Source organism: Colletotrichum tamarilloi (genome assembly GCF_030869305.1).
Source record: "Colletotrichum tamarilloi strain Tom-12 chromosome Unknown Scaffold_8.1, whole genome shotgun sequence".
Taxonomy (NCBI): domain Eukaryota; kingdom Fungi; phylum Ascomycota; class Sordariomycetes; order Glomerellales; family Glomerellaceae; genus Colletotrichum; species Colletotrichum tamarilloi.
This window is the reverse complement of record NW_026849391.1, coordinates 1,107,226-1,127,487: the sequence shown is the minus strand read 5'-3', so window position 1 is coordinate 1,127,487 and position 20,262 is coordinate 1,107,226. Positions and strand designations below refer to the sequence as shown.

Genomic DNA, 20,262 nt, shown 5'->3' with positions numbered 1-20,262 from the left:
ACCCGCAATTTCTTTTTCCAAAACCGAACCGTTGATGTTGAACGGCGCGCCGGATCCCGTGCGTTAGAGTTACCGTTGCGGAGCTTCTTGGCGTTTCTCCCTCCGGCCAGGCCTGATTGATAACATTCTGTTTGTTCAATTCAAAAGCAAGCGGGATCTGAATCTCTCACCACTCAATAGCAAAGCAAACAAGGAAGGCTCGATGGAGAAAGAACTTTGGCATCTTCAGGTGATTGACCCACCGCCGGTCAAACGACGAATGTCGCAATATGCCGATTCGGTACCGAAGACCGTCACGCCGCCCGGTCTCGCTCAGCACTACGACTAGCAACCGCATTGTTAGTCTCAGACTACTCTTGTTAGCCATTCCAATATCTTTGGGATGAGAAGGCAGTCGTTCATCGAATCATGCATCTTTTGGTATGAAACTAGATGTGGGAAATACATTAAATATACAGCTAAATCATAGCATCGAAGCAGAGGGCCGTCCGCAAGGACTACCCAGCATTCATTTTCCATTCACTTTCGTTTCCCTGTCCCACACAACGCCAAAAATGCAGACGACTTTCATGCCAAAGTCGGAGTGACACCGAGCCAGTGGTTTATACCATCTCGCGCGGTTGGTGCGCAGAACCCAAGTCGTTGTTCCGGTAGTCGCGGCTACCACTCCTCTCTTTTGTCGGTTGCGTGGGATCCGCCACCATGCTTGTCAGACCGACGCTTTGGGCCTGATGAGAAGGCGGCTGGTAGGCAGGAGGAGCGGCACCGGTGTATGCGTATCCGCCTTGCGGAGGTGCTTGTCTCCAAGGCTCCGGGTTGTACCCGCCCGTTCCTTGGTTGCCGAACTTAGCGGGCAGCCGGCCGCGGACCCACTTGCCTCCGAAGGTGAAGAACAGCGAGACCAGAAGCATGAGGATGATGAATGCAGCGAGGAAGTAATTGAATCGGCGGTTCAAGGCGAATGAGAAGCCCCTGCACATATTAGCATATTGTAAGGATTATTGAAGGACTTTTGACCTACAAGAATGCGTTGAACGTGCCAAGAGCAATCGTGATGCGACCGAGCCACTGGTGAACAACCTTGTATGGTGTATCGCGCTGCGTCTTCTTGTACTTTTGGTGATGCAGAAAGCCAATGGCGAATTGACCCAAGAGGAAGCCAACCACGATGAAGCCGATGATCTGATGTGCTGACTTGAAACCACGAGACTATTGTCTACATTAGCATCGACACCTCTTCAATCCAAGCTTACGGAGACTTACACGTGAGTACCAGAAGCTGGTTAGAACACCGAGCACGAAACCAATGAGAACGATAACCAAAGCAACACCTTGGTTGAGGGCGTGCCACCTGACCATGTTTCCAAAGCGAAGGAGGATGGCACCGAAAGGAATGAGGAAAACCAAGGAGCCCACCATCAGAACCGCATGGAAGATGGACTTGTAGTCTCTCCGGCCATCGTTGGCAGAGACTTGCGTTGTGCCCTCATTGACGGAGCTGTCCTTGAGCACGGGCGCGTCGCCGGGGCCAACTGTGCGCTTCATGTTGAGTGTGAAGCGGCCAAACTCCTCGTGGAACTTGACAGACGTGTCCTGCTTATTCGAGAAGAAGCTTCCTTTGGGCCCAACAGCATAAATGGCCTTTTGGTTCTCGTTCGAGACATCGATCCATCCTCCCACCCAGCTCCTGCAGTGGGCAGTGCATCGCGCACTGAAGTACATGGAATTGTTGAACACACCCGTCCCGGCAAGAACGTCCCACTGCATATTGTTGTAGTACGTCGGCTCGTAGTTTCCGTAAGCTATGCGAGGTGAGAAGGTGACATTGTTGCCCGTCTCGTCGCGATAGATCATGAAGATCAAGCTACCGGCCATTCGATCCTGGCCGATGCCAATGGCGGCCCATGTGCGGTCGATGGGGGCCCGCATCGTGAAGAATATGTCCTCGCCGCTGTTTTCGGGGACGGTGAAGCCAAAGGCGACATTGTTTTCCGGGGCGACAAAGGTGGATTGGCCGAGATCATCGTCTTTTGAGCTTTGTGCAAACGAGCATGTCGCAAATGCGGCTACGAGAAAAGTCCATGTCAGTGTGGGGTTCCTGCTAGATTGACGAGGATGGCGATGAATTGTCCAGTGTCTAATCAATATGTACGTCTGTGCCTCTAAAAGAAGGAATCTCTGTTGAATTGAAACTGAAGGATGACGCCAATCCTCGTTGCTGGACTTGGTCGCCAATGGGGAAACGCGCAAATAAGCAGCTAGGACACTAACCAGCAGCAAGGGCAGCGCGCCCAAGTGTAGAAAACAACATTGTCGCAAGTCTATCTGTGGTCGTGGCGGCCGTGGCGCCTGTCGATGATGCGAAAACAGTCGTGAACGAGGTTTGACGTGATGTTTCAACTGGAAGGAGGGAAGAGAGAAAGGAAAAGGAAAGGTTACGAGAAATAATAACGTTGTCGCCCAAGGGGTAATAGAGGGAGAAATCAGGAAACGCAGATTAAATGCTGGTTTGGGCGAAGGCAGGCTGTCTGAAAGGCAAAATAAGGTACTTGGCAGACGACACACGCGCCTGCGTCAAAATGGCCCGTCTTGGCAAATGAAGATGTATCTTTTTTTTTTCTTCACTCAATAGGTAATTAGGTGTGTCCCTTCCATGAGGTAGGTCTTTCCCACCTTCTTCAGAGAAAGACAGAGGAAGGTAAGGTACCTTCCGGAGGGATGAGTAAGGTTGCCCGCTGTCCGTTCCCCGGTTCCCTTGCATCTTCCCGCCCGCCGGCCTCCCACCTCGTACTTTTTCTTCCTCTCTCTCTTTCTTCTCTCTCTCTCTCTCTCTCTCTGCGCTTCTCAGTGTGGTTTCTTCCCACCCAAAGCAGCCGTCTCACCCGCCTACTTACGGTTCTATTGCTACGTTATGCTTGATTAAAGCTGGGCAATTTCATCACCAGCAACACCCCGGCAACCATTTGGCAGATCAGGCACAGCGGAGCACTCAGCATCAACTAGGGCCGTCGCGAGTGGTCGCCATTTGGTCCCTCCACAGGCCTCCAGGGGCAGCTAACAAGGTCAGCTCCTGCCTCTGACCCAATCAAATCATGTCTTTTACAGAAAGTACGGAGTCCCCTTTGTTCCCCTGCTCCTGCACCGTTACGTCTTACTCGGGGCTGGAATTTAGCTTTGGGGATATCCCCGCGCCCCACCTAGTCCCTCAGACCTTCACCATTGGACAGCATGCAATTGCGCCTCTGTTTACCGACACGGAACGCCTCGCAGAATTCCCACCGAGTTTCCCCCCTTTTTCCTCTCGTCTATCGACGTTCGTCATTCTCCCTCGCTTGACTGCGGAGAACATAACGAGCAGAGGACAGGGCTGTTGGCAGCTGGATACGAATTATCGGAATGTCATTCCAGCCACCCCGGCTCGAAACATTCTTCAGCATCTCCAGAAGCTCCAGATATTTTCTTCTCCAGCCACCAGGGCCCTGGCCTGGGTCCGTCCTTTCTCGCCTGTCACTAAAAAGAGGCCCGCGCAGTTGACATGTCGACTGATATTATCCGATGCTCCCAAGATAAACGAGCGGCGTGTCTGGGCCAAAGCCATTGAGAGCATTTTCAGCGCACTGATTGGCCGTCGTCCCATCTGCTTCAATGCTGTACGGTTAACAGCCTCGTCTTTTCCCTCAACGACCAATCAACACCCAGCTTGACACCACCTCTAGGTACAAACTCGTCTCGACTCTTGACAGCGACAGCACACGTCCATGCTTCCAGCAAGCTTAAGCTTTTCGCTTTTCGCTTTCGAGAGCGGCACTTCTAAGGTTCAAGTTATGAGAGCTTGCGTGGCTGCTTCCCAAATAGCTTCACGATACGAAATGCCAAAACTCTGACATGTGGGACGCCTACGGCATTGCGGTAAAGACTGACTGTATTTTTTGTAATAATATAGGTACTATCTCAAATCATCAACGCAACTTTCAGTGATCGGATGAGGTAATCGTGTTGTTATCGAACCCCCAAGTTGGAAAAAAGCAAAGCAACAATTCAAAGGAGGGCCAGGTGGCATGGCAAAGAATGGAATATTCATCCGCAGTCCGGCAACGCATCAGAACAGCTTGTGTTCGAGCGTCATCTCAGACTCGGGCTCCAAGCCGACACAAGCGCGGAAGATGTTAGTCAGCGCGGCACGTTGCTTGCTCAACGCGTTGATGACGGGGGTCCCCGGCGGGGTCAGAGGCGCCTTGAGCATGTAGCTCAAGATGCTCAGCACGCTGTGGAAGCCCTTGAAGTCCTTGGTCGCGACACCATCCGACGAAGAAGCCTTCCACTGGATGCGCGTCATCATTTCGGCTACGAGCACGAGATCGATGATGAGCGGCGATGCCAGCAGCGAGTCTTCGCACACGTTAAAGAGCGAGATGGTCTGGTGACCGCCCATGAAGATCTCGGCGTAGTACTCGTCGAGAGCGCGCTTGTTGTCGCCCACGGCCGGCATGTACTTGATGACGACGGTGTGGTCAGGGTGCTCGCCCTCCTTGTACAACACCGTGTTGGCCTCGACCATATCGTCCACCACGTTGGACTTGCTAATTTCCTTGGACCGGAACTGCTTGTGCGAGCTGAGGTTCTTGCCGTCGTTGTTGCCCAGGTGGTTGTAACTCGCAATAGAAGTCAGCTTGATACCAGCGTTGATGAGGAAGTCGACAAGTGCCGACTTCATCTTGGTCTGACCCGACTTGAAGTCGTCGCCGCCGATGAAAGACCCGTGCTTCTCGGCTAGCTCAATGGCGCCGGGGACGAAGGTGTTCTGCGGGGAGCCGTTGATGAAGGGAACGCCCTCAAGCGTGCAGGCGACGGAGAAGACGGTCGAGGGCGAGACCTCCTCGTGACCCTCTTCAATAGCCTTGAGCAGGTTTTCGGCGGTGTCGTTGACGCCCGGGATGATGTCGGCGTATCGCTCCGTGTTTGCGGTCCACTGCACAATGACCTTGTCGAGACCGTTTGCCTCCTTGAAGTCGCTATTCTTACAGTCAGCACCAACACCACCACCACCACCAGCAACCAAAAATGTCACTTGATAGCCCATAGAGAAAATTCTTACCGAATGTCCTTGCGAATTTGCTCAACGTGAGCCATGGAGGCCTTGCTTCCGGGGATCAGATTATCGGCCCTGTCCTCCTGGTTGGCAGCGATGAAGTCAGGGTAGTAGATACTGGGAAGCGGGACCATCTCAGCCATCTCCTTCTTGACCTGCATCTTCAACGTCGGCTCCAGCACCTGGGCGCGGTCCATGGCGTCGGCCAAGCTCATCTTGCTAATATCCCAACCGCCAATGGCCAGATCGTTGGGATGGACCATGGGAAGCAGGTCGTGAAAGGGGATATTGACGTCCTTTGCCGTCTCGGCGTCGGTGCCCAGCTTGACGGTGGACCCCATGATGACGGAGCCGTAGTAGTTTGCGGCGCGGGGCCCCTCGCGGGTATCCCACTCGAGGCCGCGGCGGTTGGCGAGGATGCCGGCGGTGACGGTGGTGCCGTTGTTGCCGCCCCAGCCGACGAGCATCATGCCGACCTTGGGGACCTTGCGGTCCGTCTTGAACTCGTAGAGCGTGGTGGTGGGCTTGGCGACGTACTTGCCGGTGGCGGCGTCTCGGGTGACCTTTGTGGTGCGGTAGGTGTACTTTGAGAGGATCTCGTTGTCATTGTAGACGACGTTGGGGGAGTCGACGGTGAAGAGCTCGCGGTCGTGCTGGGGGTGGTGGGCAAGGTTAGTAGTCACGGCGCCGTTGCCGTTGGTTGGTCCATCTCCGTGCGCGGAGCCCGAGTCTGCCTCTGCATGGGGAGCCATGGTAATGTGATAGAGAGGTAGATTGTTGTTCAGTGTTCAGGCGGTAGTTTGATTTTGTTCTCGTTGAAGAGAAGGGCCTTTAGAGATCAAAGGCCGAGTCCGCTGAAGCCCCGGGGGCGGCTGAGCAGCGGGCTCCTGCGTACGGGTGATGGACCCTAGACATTGTAGTTAGCAAATGTTTCGTGGAAGTGGTTTATGAGATTGTAACGTGGACAGTGAAACCTGATGTTGAGTGATTGAGTGAGATGAGGCTATACTTACGAGTTGAGGAGGTTGGAAAACGTCTTGACGACGGGGTTGATCGCGACTCGTAAGCGCGATCAGACGATTGGTGAGGGTTTTGGTGTAGGTGGTGGTTTTTGGTTGAAAGCTTTGGGATCCTGGTGAGACTATTCTCTGTGATTTGTGGTTATGGGATGAAGAGAGAAAGAAGAAGAGAAGAGAAGAGAAGGGGTTCGGGAGACGTGGGTAAGGTACGGTAGGTATATAGCTCGGTAGGCTGCGGGAGATACAAGATGGTTCGTCTAAAGCTACCTGCGGTGCTTAGATTAGGCCAAGGAGCTATCCGGGACGCCGGCGGAAGGATGAGGAATGGGGGCCGCCTGGCGCTACGTCGTCCGTTGTTGGGAGGGGCGGTGAGACGGGCGGACGGACGGGGTTGAACAATGACAGGCCACCTAGGGACAGCTCTGGTGGAGCTATCTGTGGGTGACAGGAGCACCTCAGCCTTTGGTTAAACGGTTACGGGAACGGCGCGTTTTTTTCGGGTTGGAGAGGGATTACGTTGGGTAGGTCTGCATGGATGAGCCGTCTTGGGATGCGGGATAAAGCGCAGGATACCTTATGGTGTGAGATAAACGGCTCGCCTGGCGCGGGATCACGTAGACAGATGAGCAGGCAAATCAACTGGTGTGATGTTTGTGAGAGGCTGTACGAGGCCAAGTGTCTGTGATGCAGATAAGCTCTGCAGAAGGTTATGCATTAGGCTTATCTTGCCTCTATCTCTTTCTTTATCTGTCCTCTTGTGTTCCTGTGTTGCCTGTGTACACATCCGATGAACTGCATGGCGGATGGTCTCTTTTTTGTGGTAGGTTTTCACATGCCATGCCGCTTTGGTACACCCGGGACACAACTTTATGACGAGGTAAGACTGTCCAAGTGAACCATGGGGAGGGAGCCTCTCAAGCTTTGTGTCACCCGGACTGAAAATCCAAACCACATTCATTTTACTACCTGGATCTTTTAACGGTATCGTTCCGCGCAAAAAGCTATCCATAAATGTGTCCAAAAGCTGCGTCGTCACCCAGGAACCCGACCTAGTGGGATGGCGGGGCACTCAGTTGTCTCCTCCCAGCTGCCCCTCCCCCTCCCTCCACCGCCCCCAATTGTTCTGATGTGGACAGTGGGCACGCGCAAGCAAGGGGCGCCTGAACCGGCTACCGAAGGAGGGATGGAGGGGCATCGACCTTCTAATTGGCTCCGAGTCCGTGCCACAAGCGTGATTTCCCCCGGCGACCTCGGAGCGGATTCTTCGGCTGAATGCGGGGCCCCGTTGTGGGAGGTTGGAGGACTCCTGGGGAACCAAGGTGATTTGAGCCGGTTCTTGTTCTGAAAGCTCACAATACTTTGGGTTCACCAGTCCGTGTCTTCTCAACAAAGACGTAACTATCCAATAGTTACAGCAGTGAGACGTAATCCAGCCGCGTATCGATGAACCCACCCGTTCGACATCCGCTTCTCCCCTGCCTTCAGTCTGCCCATCACAGAGTACCAGACATCCCGCCGATGGCCCCCTCGCTACCACCCTCCATCTCGGCTAGTCAACCGCTGGGCTGATTGCTGTTCGCGTGTGTCCCACTATTCATCTTCAACCGCATGAATCCCGCATGAGCGTGCCTGCAGGAAGCGCCAGGGTTTCGAGAAGGCAGTTACCTACCATAGGGCACAATGGACCTGCGCTAACGGCTTCACTTGCGCGTATAGCGTGTTTTTCCCGTGTAAGGATATTCCAGCAAATAGTTTCGCTCCCTCGCACTTTCATCCTCCCGAATCACGAGTGACCCCGTCTCGGCCGAGGGAGTGTAGACGGCAGGAGTTTCCTTGACCGCTACTGTTGGGATTTGATCCTTGCCAATGTGATTGTTCCCGATTGGGTTTGTTAGTGAGATGACACAATGCCATGCGTGCTTCTCTCAGGGTTTGCGTTGTGGGTGTCTTAAGACCTGTCTAGACATCAACATAGACAGATATAGCTGGGAGCGAAAAGCAGCCAAAAACATCCGCGTCTTCCGAGCAATCTACAACTAGGCAGTTAAATTGCGGCTTTCTAGTAATAGACTAACAAAACTGTCGTTGGATTACCCTTCTTGGCGAGCGGGCACGGATTGTCGGGGTAGGTCATCTTGCCGTTCCGTCCCTGCCGGGATCCCCTTTTACGGAATGGAACGTCAAAGGGGAACCGCCGAGACTGCGGTTTTTCGGCTTGCGGGACCTCGGCCTGAGCAGGCTCCTCTCAAGCACCTGCCTATCAGTACTCATTAACGTGCTGCCAGTATTGATAAATAACTATTATCTTGTTTCTTGTTTCTTGATACCATCAGCAGCAAATGTGTTGACTCGAATGTTCTGACTGTGTCAAAGCAGTCCATTACTGGGTGGGAAAACATCAAGTTCTTCGCCCCACGTGAGCTGAGACAAATGGGCCGTTGATAACCCTTGCTTACTGTTGTGTTTGGCTTCGCGACATGCGGTTACAGAGCTGAATAGACTCGGAGTGCATAGTACCAGGCTTTGGGATGGAATATATAAGGTTCCTTAGATGCACGGGTCGGGACAGGCGCAAGGCGAACTGCCGCCCACGAAGAGTGGCGATAAATTCTAAATGGAGGAGGAATAGCTGCTATCAGTGGCGTGCGGTGGTTAGAGAGCAAGAGACTATCGTTGATCATCTTCAAACCTACTTAAATCATGCGCTGATGAGAAGTACCGGTTATCCACCGTTCTCTGCAACAACCAGACCTGCAGTGGAGACCCCAATCTCTGAAGCATCTATATACGGGAAGACAGTTGCTACAAGAAGGAATAGCCTCGTTTGATGGGCGAGTAGAAGCAGAATGTTGAAGGAACAGAGGTTGTAGACCACACGGTGCGGATACGAGGCTTACGATTAAGATGAAGAAGCCGATGATGCTCATCAACCGTGGGTAACACGGTATGCGAATGATACCAAGCTTCTCAATCCTCTTACTGCCAGTATTAAAAGTATAATAATAAGATCAGATCTGTTATAGAATACGACTCTTCGCGGTAGCTCTATTTAGTAAACTGTATGAGTAGCAGGATGCATTCCGCTATTTACCACCTTCACAGCGTCTTGATTTAAGGCCGCGTCGCTCTGAGAGTTCTTAGGTCAATCGCAGTCGACTGTTGACGGAATAAAAGCAAAGGAAAGTCCGGGATTCAGCACGCTTCTGTCATCAAAAAGAAACGAGATGGCGCTGAGCGTTGAGCGGCGGCAAGTCAAGACAAGCGGATGAACATGGCACTCGCCAATACTGTAAGTAATCCAATCTCGTCACTCAAGAGTTTCCCGTCCTCAAACCCGACCACATACTTTCAAACCCAGGAGCTCGCTGAATCCAGAAGCCCGTTTCGAAGGAAAATTCACTGAGGTTTCTTCGGTGCTTTAAAAAAAAAAGGAAAAAAAAACTGAGAGAAGATAAATGCCGTAAATTACAGGCGGATCATCCCTCATCGAAGCCGTTCGTCAAGAAGAAACTAGAACTCTCCGAGATCTCCGCCGGGGTACAGAATCAACCCGACAAGCCTGGCCATATTATCCGCAGACAACATTTCAAATCATCAAAGCTTGTCCTCTTTTTTCCTCTGCCCCATTTCCCCATCCCACCTACCCGGGCCCGGGACCCCGGACCGCAAACAATGTGCGGAAGCCGTGTGGGGGGTTCTCAACGGCGGACCCGTATTTCCGAATCCGGAAAAGAAAGAGAACGGGGCAGCAGAAATCCCATCTCGGGCGTCTCTCAAACTTCCATGAAACATCGCACGCCATCCGCTCTTCTGGGGAAAATTCGGCAGACATTTCGAATTCGCGCAGATGAACTGGATTAGAGAAGAAGGGAAACGGAAACCAAGGAGGTGGAACCGAACCTCGGAACTCCGAGGCATCTACCACCATTCTGGGTTATTCTGGATTTCGGAAACTCTCAATCTACACACACCCACAGGAACGGGACACATGTCACCCCAACTCCGCGCGGCATTCAACAGGAAGTCAAAAGGGAAGAAGAACGAGAAGATGGCACGCCGCTCCTGCTATGCCCGGCATTCCCGCTGACGTACACCACACCATCTCCAGTGGGAGAAAAGTCTTCTTTACTTCACGCCCCCCCCCCCCTCCCCAACCAGTATCTTCACGTCCTAGAATTCAGTGAGGCTTTCTGAAGTTTTTACCCGTGCTCGCCCGGAGGGGGTGTAAATTCCGAACAACGGGCGGTTCCAGAACCTCATACACCTCCCGGAATTTTGGCATACTAGATTCATTCTCTCCTCAGGGACGTCAGTGTTTGGAAAAGGGATAGAATTTGGCTAGAAGTTTCTTCCAATAATCGACGCTATCAATAATGCATTGCAGTATCGTCAAATCTTCAAAGATCTCAACAAATCTCCAAATAGCTAATCTCTCAGACCACTCACCAGAAGACGAAAACGTGGCCAGCCATTAGAAGAGAGATCCATCTCGATGTGAGAAGGGTGCGTCTAGAAGTAGAAGAACAGAATACTTCACAACAGTGATGACGCCAGCCCAGGCACCGCCCAGGCACGCCGCATCAAAGAGTTCAGACGAAAAAGTACGTGGAAAGTGGGAGGGCCGCCGGGTTCGCCGAGGTCGACTCGCGCGTTTCTTTTACACGCATCTTACACATCCGAACCTCACATTGGCCACCGGGCAAACACGACGCTGGGAAGAACTGACTAATTCTCGAACCGGAAGCAACTTCCTTCGTGGTGGGAATCCCCGAATCGGAATAGGATCTAGTAGAGGCCAGTTGAGCCATAGTTTCTGTAGGTCCCTGGGGGATGGGTAGTCGGCAGATTTCATGCTGGATAGTGTGGCGCTGCGTGAGCCAGGCCACCACCCAGCGGGATCTACGTGGGTAAAACTTGGCCTCGTCCAGGCGCTTCCGCGGGAGTGTTGCAGATCTTCCCACTTCCGCCCGTTTTGCTCCACTCCGTAGCTGGCAGTTTCCTTGTGAACGGAATGCTTATTTCTCGAAATCCGAGGTGCTTGCTCGTTTGAGCCCGATCGATGAGGAAAGCCAATTTCTCCTGTTTGTGAGAATGGTATTTGAAGCTCGAGATCACAGCAGCCAGTAGATTAAGAGAACAGTTTTCAAGAACCACAAAGCATCGTTATTTCATCAACACTTCTATGTAGCAGGACTATAGACAAATTCCCAACGTATCCACAGGATATCATGTAAAGGATGGAATGCAATGATACAAGAGAGAGTGAGTAGCAAGCAATGAAGCCAGAACTCAGTCAGTTTGGACTGTTTAACCCCCCCGTTCGACGGTTGTTAGATCGCAGCACCAATGCCCCTGGCAAGGCTACTCGATAAACCCAATCCGTCGACACCGAAATATGTAAATGGCGACCTTCTTCCTTCCCTGCTGCGTAGCCGTGCGCAAATTACTTGTCCGATGCTCGGAAAAAAGTGCGAAACCACTTTAGGCCTTGAAGTCGCGGGCGGAGCGGCGCTCGGAGCGCTTCTTGAGGTTGAACTCGACGGCGCGCTTGCGGGCGGCGGTGGACTGGGTGAAGGCGACGGAGCCACCGAAGGGACCGGCGAGGGCGGCGTTGCGAAGGCGAGCGACGCAGACGTTGCTGGCGCCACCGACATTGGCGTCGCAGGTCATGCCAGCGGGCATCTGGACCTTGACGGGGAAGTCCATGGTGGAGGCACCGGAGAGACCGCCGATACCGATACCGGGGACGTTCTGGGTGACCTCGGCGGTCTTGAAGGCAGCGGGGTCGGTACCGCCGGAGGTGCCGTCAATGTCAGCCTTGAGGGGGCCAGCACCGTCCTGGTTGACCTGGTGGAAGGTCATGGAGATGGTGCCGTCGTCGGCGGTGGTGGGCATGCCCTGCTGGGCAGCCATACCGGTGGCAGCCTTGACACCAGTCTCGACGGTACCCTTGGGGGTCTTGGTGCCCTTGCCGGCCTGGCGGGCGGCGATGTTGGCGTAGCGGCGGGCGAGGTTGGCCTCGTGGATCTCACGAGCAGCCTTGGTGGCGGTTGTGTTGCCGGCGGCACCGTTCATGAAGGTTGCCATCATGGCAGCGGCATCGACGGGACCACCGCCCTGGGTGCGGCCAAGAGCGGAGGCCTTGGCAGTGCCGAGCTCGCGGTCACGGATGATGGAGGTATCGGCCTCGGAACCGCAGCGGGGAGAGGCGCAGTCACGAGGAGTATCATCGATCACTGGAAACTGTTAGTAGGAGCTCTTTGTGTCTTTTCGATGTGGTTTGATGACTTACAAGAAAGACCGGGAAGGTTGACACCGTTGGCACCCTGAACACCGTCGATGACACCGTGGGCAAAGACGTTGGTGGCAGCGAAAGCCGCGAGGAGGAGAGCTGAGCCGTACTTCATTTTGGCGGTTGAAAAGATTGGTGAAAGTTGAGTAAAACTAAGAATGTGTACTATTAAAGTGTAAAAGGCCGTGTAGGAGCTCCGGGCTCGTGTCGGAAAGAAAGGCAGATGAAAGAAGGCTGAAGTGAAGATGAGATGCTGATGAGAAGGGAAAAGATGAAAGTTTGACCGGACATGCGAGTGATTCTTATACAAACTTGTCGATACTCTGGATGACAGGTCTTGGACAGTCTTGGGAGACATTTGATGGGGCTTGGCAAACTACGGGCCCATCTCCCAAGGCCAGGGATTGCGGCCGTTGCGTCGTTCTCCTGAGTGAAGCATCTTGCCGCTGACTTCTCACGAAAGATCAGTTGAAGCATTGATCTGACGACTGGACGACGCAGGCTGTGTGCACCAGCAAAGACGAGCTTTCCAAAGATGCGATTGGTTTTCGATCGTTTCGAAGGGGTTTGCGGGTCCTGAGCGATGGCCAGGCGAGGGAGAAACGCCACGCGCCAGGAAGTTACATAGACCGAGTCCAGTTTCCCTCCGGCAAAGACGGCGAGAATGGATCATGCAGGAACAAGCTATTGGTGATCTCGGACCCGATTGGTAGATCTCTGAAAATCATGGTTGTGGGGAAGCGAGGAGGCTCTCTTCAGGAGTAAGGCTAAGGAGTCTCCACGGTTGTTTGGGGCTCGGCGTCGATGAGGGCGACGATGATGTCGGACAAGGTTTAGCGGCGGGAGCGTTCCTGGGAAGGACAAGGGCCATCCCATGTCACCCTGCAAAAGATTTGAGAACGACGCTAGGATGGTGTAGATCCTCAAACGTGAGGCGTGTGAGGTCGCTGGTCCTGACCAGCGAGCTTGGGCCAGATACGCCGCTGACTGATTCTGATGGAGGTTGAGACGGGCCCAAACACCACGGAATTCGCGAGAGAAGCGTCTCCATTCGTGCTCAGGAAGCTCCGGGAGGCAAGTGGGCGCCCCTCAGGTATCCATACTCCGAGTACGGGAGAGCGTCGAGGCCATGCCACCATGCCTTGTTGGGTAAGGGCCCCGGATCTCTCGACACAACTCGACTCACCGTGGCCGGGTTCCACTCAGAGGCGGAAGGACATATGAGGTAGAAGTTGAGAGTGCGTAGGCAGAGATTCTATCCGTACACAAGGTAGATAAGACTCCGCTTTCGTTTCGGTCTTCGGAAAGAAGACGGATAGACTTAGATTGTGGTCCCTTTCTCCATAGGGAGCTGGGCCGATATTACTCATGAAAGTTAGATGGCCTGCGCCCGTGGTGGTGGGATGTTGATCAGAGGATAGTTCACGACAAACTTCGAACCGTCATCGAAGAGACGTGAACGACGTGACATTGTGACATTCCCAGCCGGCCGTTGACATGGCTTGGCAGGACTAGTAGGCGGGACGAAAGCTCGGCAATGGGATGCCGTCTCGACTCGAGTTGTGACAAGCCTTCGACGAGCCGATTGACAGCCCTTGGCGAAACTCTAGGCAAAGAGAGGCACGAACTCGGACGTCGGAGGAATTCCATGTTTCGTCCACGATGCGCACGGTCGTTTCCCCCTTTGCCCTTCCCCCTCTGCTCTCTACGCAGTTTAGCCGACCGAGGGCCCCGGCAAGGTGGACAAGGTGGACAAGGTGGTGTAGTCGAACTCGACGGTGTGAGGGACTGAGGAGGGGGATCTGCCGGTAAATCCGCTGCGCAAGAAAGCAAGCATAACCAAATGGGGATGACGTCGATCGGCGGATATGCTTGTTCTGAGGGCTGTGCAGGCCACCTAGCTCCCTTTTGCGACACAGGTGAGAAATCTGCAGCCTCGATGGGTCGCAATCTGAGTTTGTTTAGTTTTGGTGATCCCCAGACCTCGACCTGGTCATGGTGGGTTCCATCTCGCTTGTCTCATGAATTGTCATTGCTGCGCGCTCGTCGGGTTTGGAAGCCATGCTGATCTGTGAACTCCTTCGCGGCATCATCGCATTCTCGCTTTCGGTGTCTAGACGGTCTTTTTCATCGAAGATCACCAGTGTTGAGGCTCCCCATCGATCAGTGCAATTCTTCCACGATATGCGGATGAGTTTCGTCAACCAGATCGTGCTTATTGCTTCAAACCCGGCCCGGGTTTTCAGATACACAAATCTTTCCAAGCTCATAGTGGCAAGTTGGAGAACTAGATCGTTGATTTCAACGCGTCAGTCATGCTGTACGCGTACCATGAACCCCAAAGTCCGGGTCGGTGTGCTCGACGATGATCAGGGTAGCCCGGCCAAAGATCTCACAAGGATCGGGAACAAGAAGTGACCGAGCCATTCTACCATGAAATGGACATACTCTGGAAGACGACTGCCGGGAGCACGTTAAGGTTGTCTAGCTGCGTGCAACACACAAACGGAGCTACCGGGTAGAACGGGTCCATCGGTGGAGGCTAGCAGGACAAATAAGACGAAGGGGGCCTCCTTTGGCCGTTGCTAGCATCCCATTGTCACGATCCGAGGTCTTCTTGCCCGTAAGGTTGCGTGTCTTGGCTTCGTCCGAAGTGCGAAGAGCACTGCGCCTCGAAATTGCTTCAATGAGACGGAGACCAAAGTGGTGAAGGGACGAATAGCGCGAATTCTGATTCAGTTGCGACGATTTCCTGACAAAAGGTGTTGAGCCTAGTGAATACCTTGGTTGAACTAGACCCTGTTCAACTTTCGGTAAGGAACCCATTTTCTCAGTGCGGCATAGGGATCATCGTCCAGATCCCCTTGCTTTGGAGCATCATAGCAGAGGAAATATCGTCAAATGTGAGCCGTGCATGCTTTTTCGTAGGCGCCTAGACGACAAACGCGTGTGCCTCGTCTCGTTGTCAACGCTTGCCCGCCAAGAGGGACGTTCTTCATAAGTTCAGACTGTCATGAAGCTAGAATCATCCCGAGATGTATGGATGTTCTTGAGCAAAGTCTCGATGCAGCCCGAACGACTGTAGACACTTGGGATTACCACCAAGCAGAAAGTATCGTGAACATGGTCGCAACCTGAACATAGCCAGAGTCTGTGTAACCTCAATATCTGCAGGCGGACCACAGCAAGAAGGTGAACCACGTGCGCGAACGAAGATGATGCCGTGATGAATTTTTCAAGAACAGCAGTGACCGAGGTTGTCGAGTTTGAGGGTTGTAGCTGCAACAATGTCTCTCGTGACGTTGTTCGGGGAAGAAGATCACATTGCCGTAGAGGGCAGGAGGAGATTGCAGCCACATAGAGCTGCAGATGGCCCCAGCGAATAAGGTCAGCAAGTGTGGATGCCAGCTGCCCACCAAGAGCTTCTCCCCTGAACGACCCCTGCCACTACCGGCGTTAGCGCCTTTGCAGCCCCCAGTGGCCCCTTCTACGCCTGCCGTGCGCCTGCCGTGCCCTGATGACTTCCGCCACCCGCCCCTTTTGAAGCCTCCCGTTCCGAGACCGTCATTCGTCAACCTCCATGTTTCACTTAACGACTAAAGCAGGCCTCTTTTCTTCAATTCTTCTCACGGCAGCCAATCCACCCTCTCCAACAACAATATCCTCCAACAAGAGAGGTGTGGCGCATGAAGTTGGCAGCCATGGGCCACAAAAGACCAAGCATCATTGACCGAGGAGGCCTTCGAAGCGTTGAAATGCCGGCCACGTTGACTCTATCCCGTTGCCAAGAAAACGATAATCGCTCTTCTATTCCCCTCACCTTTGTTCCCGAGCGTCGATGGCAAGTTTCAATGCCCATACATGCGTTAGGTCATGGCCATGAATTCACAGAAGCTAGTCCAACTGACTGGTCGATGGATGTGGCAAAGCTGCCCGTCTGGACAGGCATCTCAAGCCTTCGAGAACCCCTCTCCGTCTTAATCCCACCTACCTGATCTCCATGTTACGCCATGACCCAATCACTCGAACACGAGCCGTCACTTCAATGGCAACAGTCCGCAGAAACATGGCTCTTGGGTGCCATCGCTCACATGTCGGACCGTTCCATTATGAGGGGTCATTCAGCTCTAGATCAACACGCGCTTCCAAATTCGGTCTGTTGGCCTCCCAAGGTCTTCGTCCAGAGTGTTAGCAGATGTCCGATATGACTTTTGATTCGCTAACCCGTCCGAGATGTCACTTTAAGCTATCGCCAGACCCCTGACGGCTGAAAAATTGCTGTGCTTGATTACCTTGATTATATACTAGCTGGTGGAAACCTCAAGAAAATGACGATCCTGATTCCTCCGTCTGTATCCGTCGCTGCCTTATCACTATGCGCGTTGCTTTCTTCCTGCCGGCCTTCGTAGGCGTTGTCGCCGCGGCGGCTTGTAACGGCAACGACGCTCTCTGCGCAAAGAAGTATTCTGACGTGACGTTTGTCGGATCCCACAACAGTGCCTTTGTTGGCATCACTCCGGCCCACAATCAATATGTGTCGGTAACGGACCAGCTCGATCTCGGCGTACGCTTCCTACAAGCTCAGACCCAGAACAAGGACGGACAGATCCAGATGTGCCATACGGACTGCGCTCTGTTAGACTCGGGGCCCCTGTCCAAGTATCTCGAAGAGATAGACACTTGGATGGAGGCGCATCCGCGTGAAGTGGTCACCTTACTTCTCACTAACATTGACGCAATGCCGGTCACTCAATTTGGCGACACTTTCAAGAGTACGGGGTTGGATAAGTACGTCTTCAAGCCTGGGGAGAAAGTGGCTATAGACCAGTGGCCTACACTTCAGACTTTGATTGATGACGGGACGAGACTGGTCGTTTTCATGGGTATGTCTCTAAGCATCTTTTGTAACTTATGGGCAGTGACTGAGTACGACAGACTATCACGCCGACACGAGTAAAGTCGACTACATTCTAGACGAATTCCAGTACTACTGGGAGACTCCCTTTGGGGAGACGAATGCGAATTTTCCCAACTGCAACATCGACCGGCCGCAGGGTGTCGATCCCAATGGCTACATGTACCTTGTCAACCACTTCCTCGACATTGAGCTCTTCGCAGGCATTAAGATCCCCAATCAAATTGAAGCGCCAAAGACAAATTCCTTGTCGTCCATTGACAAGCAGGTCAACTTGTGCAGAGGGATGTGGGGAAGGACAGCGAATGTCGTTTTGGTAAGTCTCCCTCTTTTCGGACACCGAGTTGGTTGTGTTCACACGGCGTCAATGTCTTGTTTGTGTAAGGCTGACCGAGAAAAGCTCGACTGGATCAATATCGGCGAGGCGATCAAGGCACAGAGCCAATACAATGCTTGAGAAATCACCAAATGTTTAATTGATAAGTCGGGAGTTAGGAACTTTCGTTAACGTCATAGAGTGAGCTACTTGATTTTGGGAGCATGCAATTGTTGGTCTAAGGCTTTCGAGGGACGAGGAGTACTCCATGTTGGCATGTTTGTCGCTGCGCCGCCTGTTCCTTTACGAGAGAATTACCTTCGCAGAAGTTGCAATAATTTCGAAGGGCGCGCAAGTGTAGGATGTATTATTGGCGTAAGGTGAGGGGTGACACTCGTACCTATCAGACAGCCTGAATACCGGGAGTGAGCAAAGCCACGCTCGGTGTCCAAATCGGGCAAAGACACTTTTCTATAGCTTCAATTCAGGGCGGGATGGGGAAGCGTGACTGCACTTCTATCCCGCCATCTCTCAGCCCCTGGGTACGCAGATCGAAGAATCCTACGGCAGCCTGCTTTGCTTTCATCAGCTTGAAGTTACTCAAATACTCCACGACTCAGAGCTGATTCTCATGAGTTGAGGTTAGATAGCGTGACTCTTGTCAGCGCCTCACTCACGGCTCGGTCGCTGCTGTCTGCTTACGGCACTCTCGATCTTTACATTGAGCATGCCCAGTTAATCGTCCAAATACATTGGCTCGTGACTCAATTGGTCGACATGGATAAAGATGGAGGACGGCTTGCCGAAGGCGCCTACGATGACTTTGTCCGGCCCCTGTGTTCCTCAGACCCTCGACTTAGACAGCGCGACCCTAAGGCTCAAATCCAACGCATCCCCTTCACAGATGACGGCGTCCGAGTCGTCAAGCTCAGCCTCGGCGACAACGGCACCTTTATCAGAACAGCACAATTTGAGGAATCAGCCGACCTAGAAACACACCTTCACTACAATACAGCATCACAGCAAGGACAGCAAGGACAGCAAGGACAGCAAGGACAGCAAAACATTTACATCCTCGAGGGACTCGGCCCTGGATTCGCAGGTGTGTTCGGCCACCACTTCTCGCTGCATCCTTCGGTATTCGTCGAGCATGAGCGCGTGGTCGTGCACAACGTCAACTGGACGGGCGAAAGCGACGGCGCGCAGCTGCCGTCGGTGGTTCGGAGTCGGGACCATGTGGAGATGAAGTACTACGAGGTCGTGACGTTTGATACGCGGCCGACGAGTTTTCGGTGGGTGTGCGCCGCGACGGGGCGGCATATTGGGGTGTCGAGGCAGTTTCGGTGGGATAATTCGCCCGACGACGAGTTTGATCGGTTTTTGAATGTGGGTGTCGTGAGGAGGAAGTGTGGTGTTTGGTCGAGCAGGACTGGGGGTGGTGGTTGGGATTGTGAGTTCTTGCCTGGTCGGATTCTTCAACTTGTACTGACGCTGATCATGAGTAGGCCTCGTACTTTGTGATCCTCCGGTACGAAGTGTCCGAACAGGGGATGATTACAAAATAGAGCACCCAGTCAAGACCTGGCCCTACCAGGGCGGCTACCTCGACTTTGTCCCAGAAGATTCGCAAATCAGTATCGCAAGAGAAAGAGGTAGCAACCACAGCCACCACTGTGGACCCCCGCGGACTTCTATGCTCGAAGATCTCGCCTTCTATCTCGAGACACACGCGGGGCTGGTAGATACCGCAGAGTCCGAATCCGTCGTCAACGTGTTTGTGAGCAAGATTGTGGCCTCGCACCTGCTCAAGCAGACGGAACACCTGCGGGCGACGCTCTCGGCTGTACAACGGGGTCTCACGCGCAAGCAGGACCTCGCGAAGCTGCCCATGACCAAGGTCGAAGCGCTCTGGAGCGATATGCAGGGGTGGGAAAGGCGGACGGGGGAGTATCTCGAGGACGTGGAAGGAATCATGCTGCAGCTCGGGATCCCGTTGTCGCCGACACAACCACCGGCGACAGGATCCACTGCGCCGCCCATTGGTATACCACCGCAGCCGGGGTCGGGCCCGGGACCGAAGACGGGGCCGGAGCGATCCAACGTCACCGCTTGGTCAGACAGCTCAGCAGATTTCCAGTTCCTGCACCTCCGCTTCCGGGAACTACGCCACCGGACTGAAATGCTCAACGCGGCGGTGACGGGCCTGGCGGGCATCACTGGCAACAGGCAGGCGTACAAAGAACAGCAGCGGAGCATCCGCGAGGCCAAGAGTACCAAGGCGGTGACGCTGCTGGGATTGGTGTTCATCCCGCTGGCGTACACTGCGTCCGTGTTTTCGATTGAGAAGCCGTTTGGGCCTGGCGGGGAGCTGTTTTGGGTGTACTTTGTGACCTCAGCGCCGTTGATTTTGGTGGTCATGGTTGGTTATTATGTGTTGGACTTTGGGTACAATGATGATGGGAGGGCGTGGTCCGTAGATACGTTTGTAAAGTCGGTTGGGGAGAGGGTGCCTGGGTTGAAGAGGAGGGATTTGGGACGGAGGTTGGTTGGATGATGGGGAGAAGTAGAGATGGTCGAGTGAAGACCCTCAGAGCGATGGTAAAGTAATGAATATCATAACAATATAAGCCT

General features: G+C 53.4%; 7 protein-coding genes across 7 annotated transcripts; 3 read left to right on the top strand and 4 right to left on the bottom strand.

The window, feature by feature from the left end:
- Positions 1-602: 602 nt before the first annotated feature.
- Positions 603-2,311, bottom strand: CTAM01_03707 (uncharacterized protein; the record flags this gene model as incomplete). The annotated part of the gene is made up of 4 exons (XM_060519739.1): positions 603-972; positions 1,022-1,209; positions 1,264-2,066; positions 2,272-2,311. 4 exons carry the CDS (start codon positions 2,309-2,311, stop codon positions 603-605), a joined length of 1,401 nt encoding a protein of 466 aa, XP_060385945.1.
- A 1,788-nt stretch (positions 2,312-4,099) lies between these two features.
- Positions 4,100-5,841, bottom strand: CTAM01_03706 (myo-inositol-1-phosphate synthase; the record flags this gene model as incomplete). The annotated part of the gene is made up of 2 exons (XM_060519738.1): positions 4,100-5,012; positions 5,096-5,841. The coding sequence occupies 2 exons, from the start codon at positions 5,839-5,841 to the stop codon at positions 4,100-4,102; spliced, it is 1,659 nt and encodes a 552-aa protein (XP_060385944.1).
- Positions 5,842-5,920: 79 nt separating this feature from the next.
- Positions 5,921-6,146, bottom strand: CTAM01_03705 (uncharacterized protein; the record flags this gene model as incomplete). The annotated part of the gene is made up of 2 exons (XM_060519737.1): positions 5,921-5,996; positions 6,103-6,146. Coding segments are annotated over 2 exons (120 nt in total), but the record flags the coding sequence as incomplete, so codon positions are not given.
- A 5,443-nt stretch (positions 6,147-11,589) lies between these two features.
- Positions 11,590-12,515, bottom strand: CTAM01_03704 (uncharacterized protein; the record flags this gene model as incomplete). Its single annotated transcript, XM_060519736.1, has 2 exons — positions 11,590-12,344; positions 12,401-12,515. The coding sequence occupies 2 exons, from the start codon at positions 12,513-12,515 to the stop codon at positions 11,590-11,592; spliced, it is 870 nt and encodes a 289-aa protein (XP_060385942.1).
- A 1,946-nt stretch (positions 12,516-14,461) lies between these two features.
- CTAM01_03703 (uncharacterized protein) lies at positions 14,462-14,818 on the top strand (the record flags this gene model as incomplete). Its single annotated transcript, XM_060519735.1, has 1 exon — positions 14,462-14,818. One exon carries the CDS (start codon positions 14,462-14,464, stop codon positions 14,816-14,818), a length of 357 nt encoding a protein of 118 aa, XP_060385941.1.
- A 1,957-nt stretch (positions 14,819-16,775) lies between these two features.
- On the top strand, positions 16,776-17,772 carry CTAM01_03702 (uncharacterized protein; the record flags this gene model as incomplete). Its single annotated transcript, XM_060519734.1, has 3 exons — positions 16,776-17,283; positions 17,336-17,631; positions 17,716-17,772. The coding sequence occupies 3 exons, from the start codon at positions 16,776-16,778 to the stop codon at positions 17,770-17,772; spliced, it is 861 nt and encodes a 286-aa protein (XP_060385940.1).
- A 636-nt stretch (positions 17,773-18,408) lies between these two features.
- CTAM01_03701 (uncharacterized protein) lies at positions 18,409-20,185 on the top strand (the record flags this gene model as incomplete). The annotated part of the gene is made up of 2 exons (XM_060519733.1): positions 18,409-19,081; positions 19,137-20,185. The coding sequence occupies 2 exons, from the start codon at positions 18,409-18,411 to the stop codon at positions 20,183-20,185; spliced, it is 1,722 nt and encodes a 573-aa protein (XP_060385939.1).
- Between the last annotated feature and the right edge of the window lie 77 nt (positions 20,186-20,262).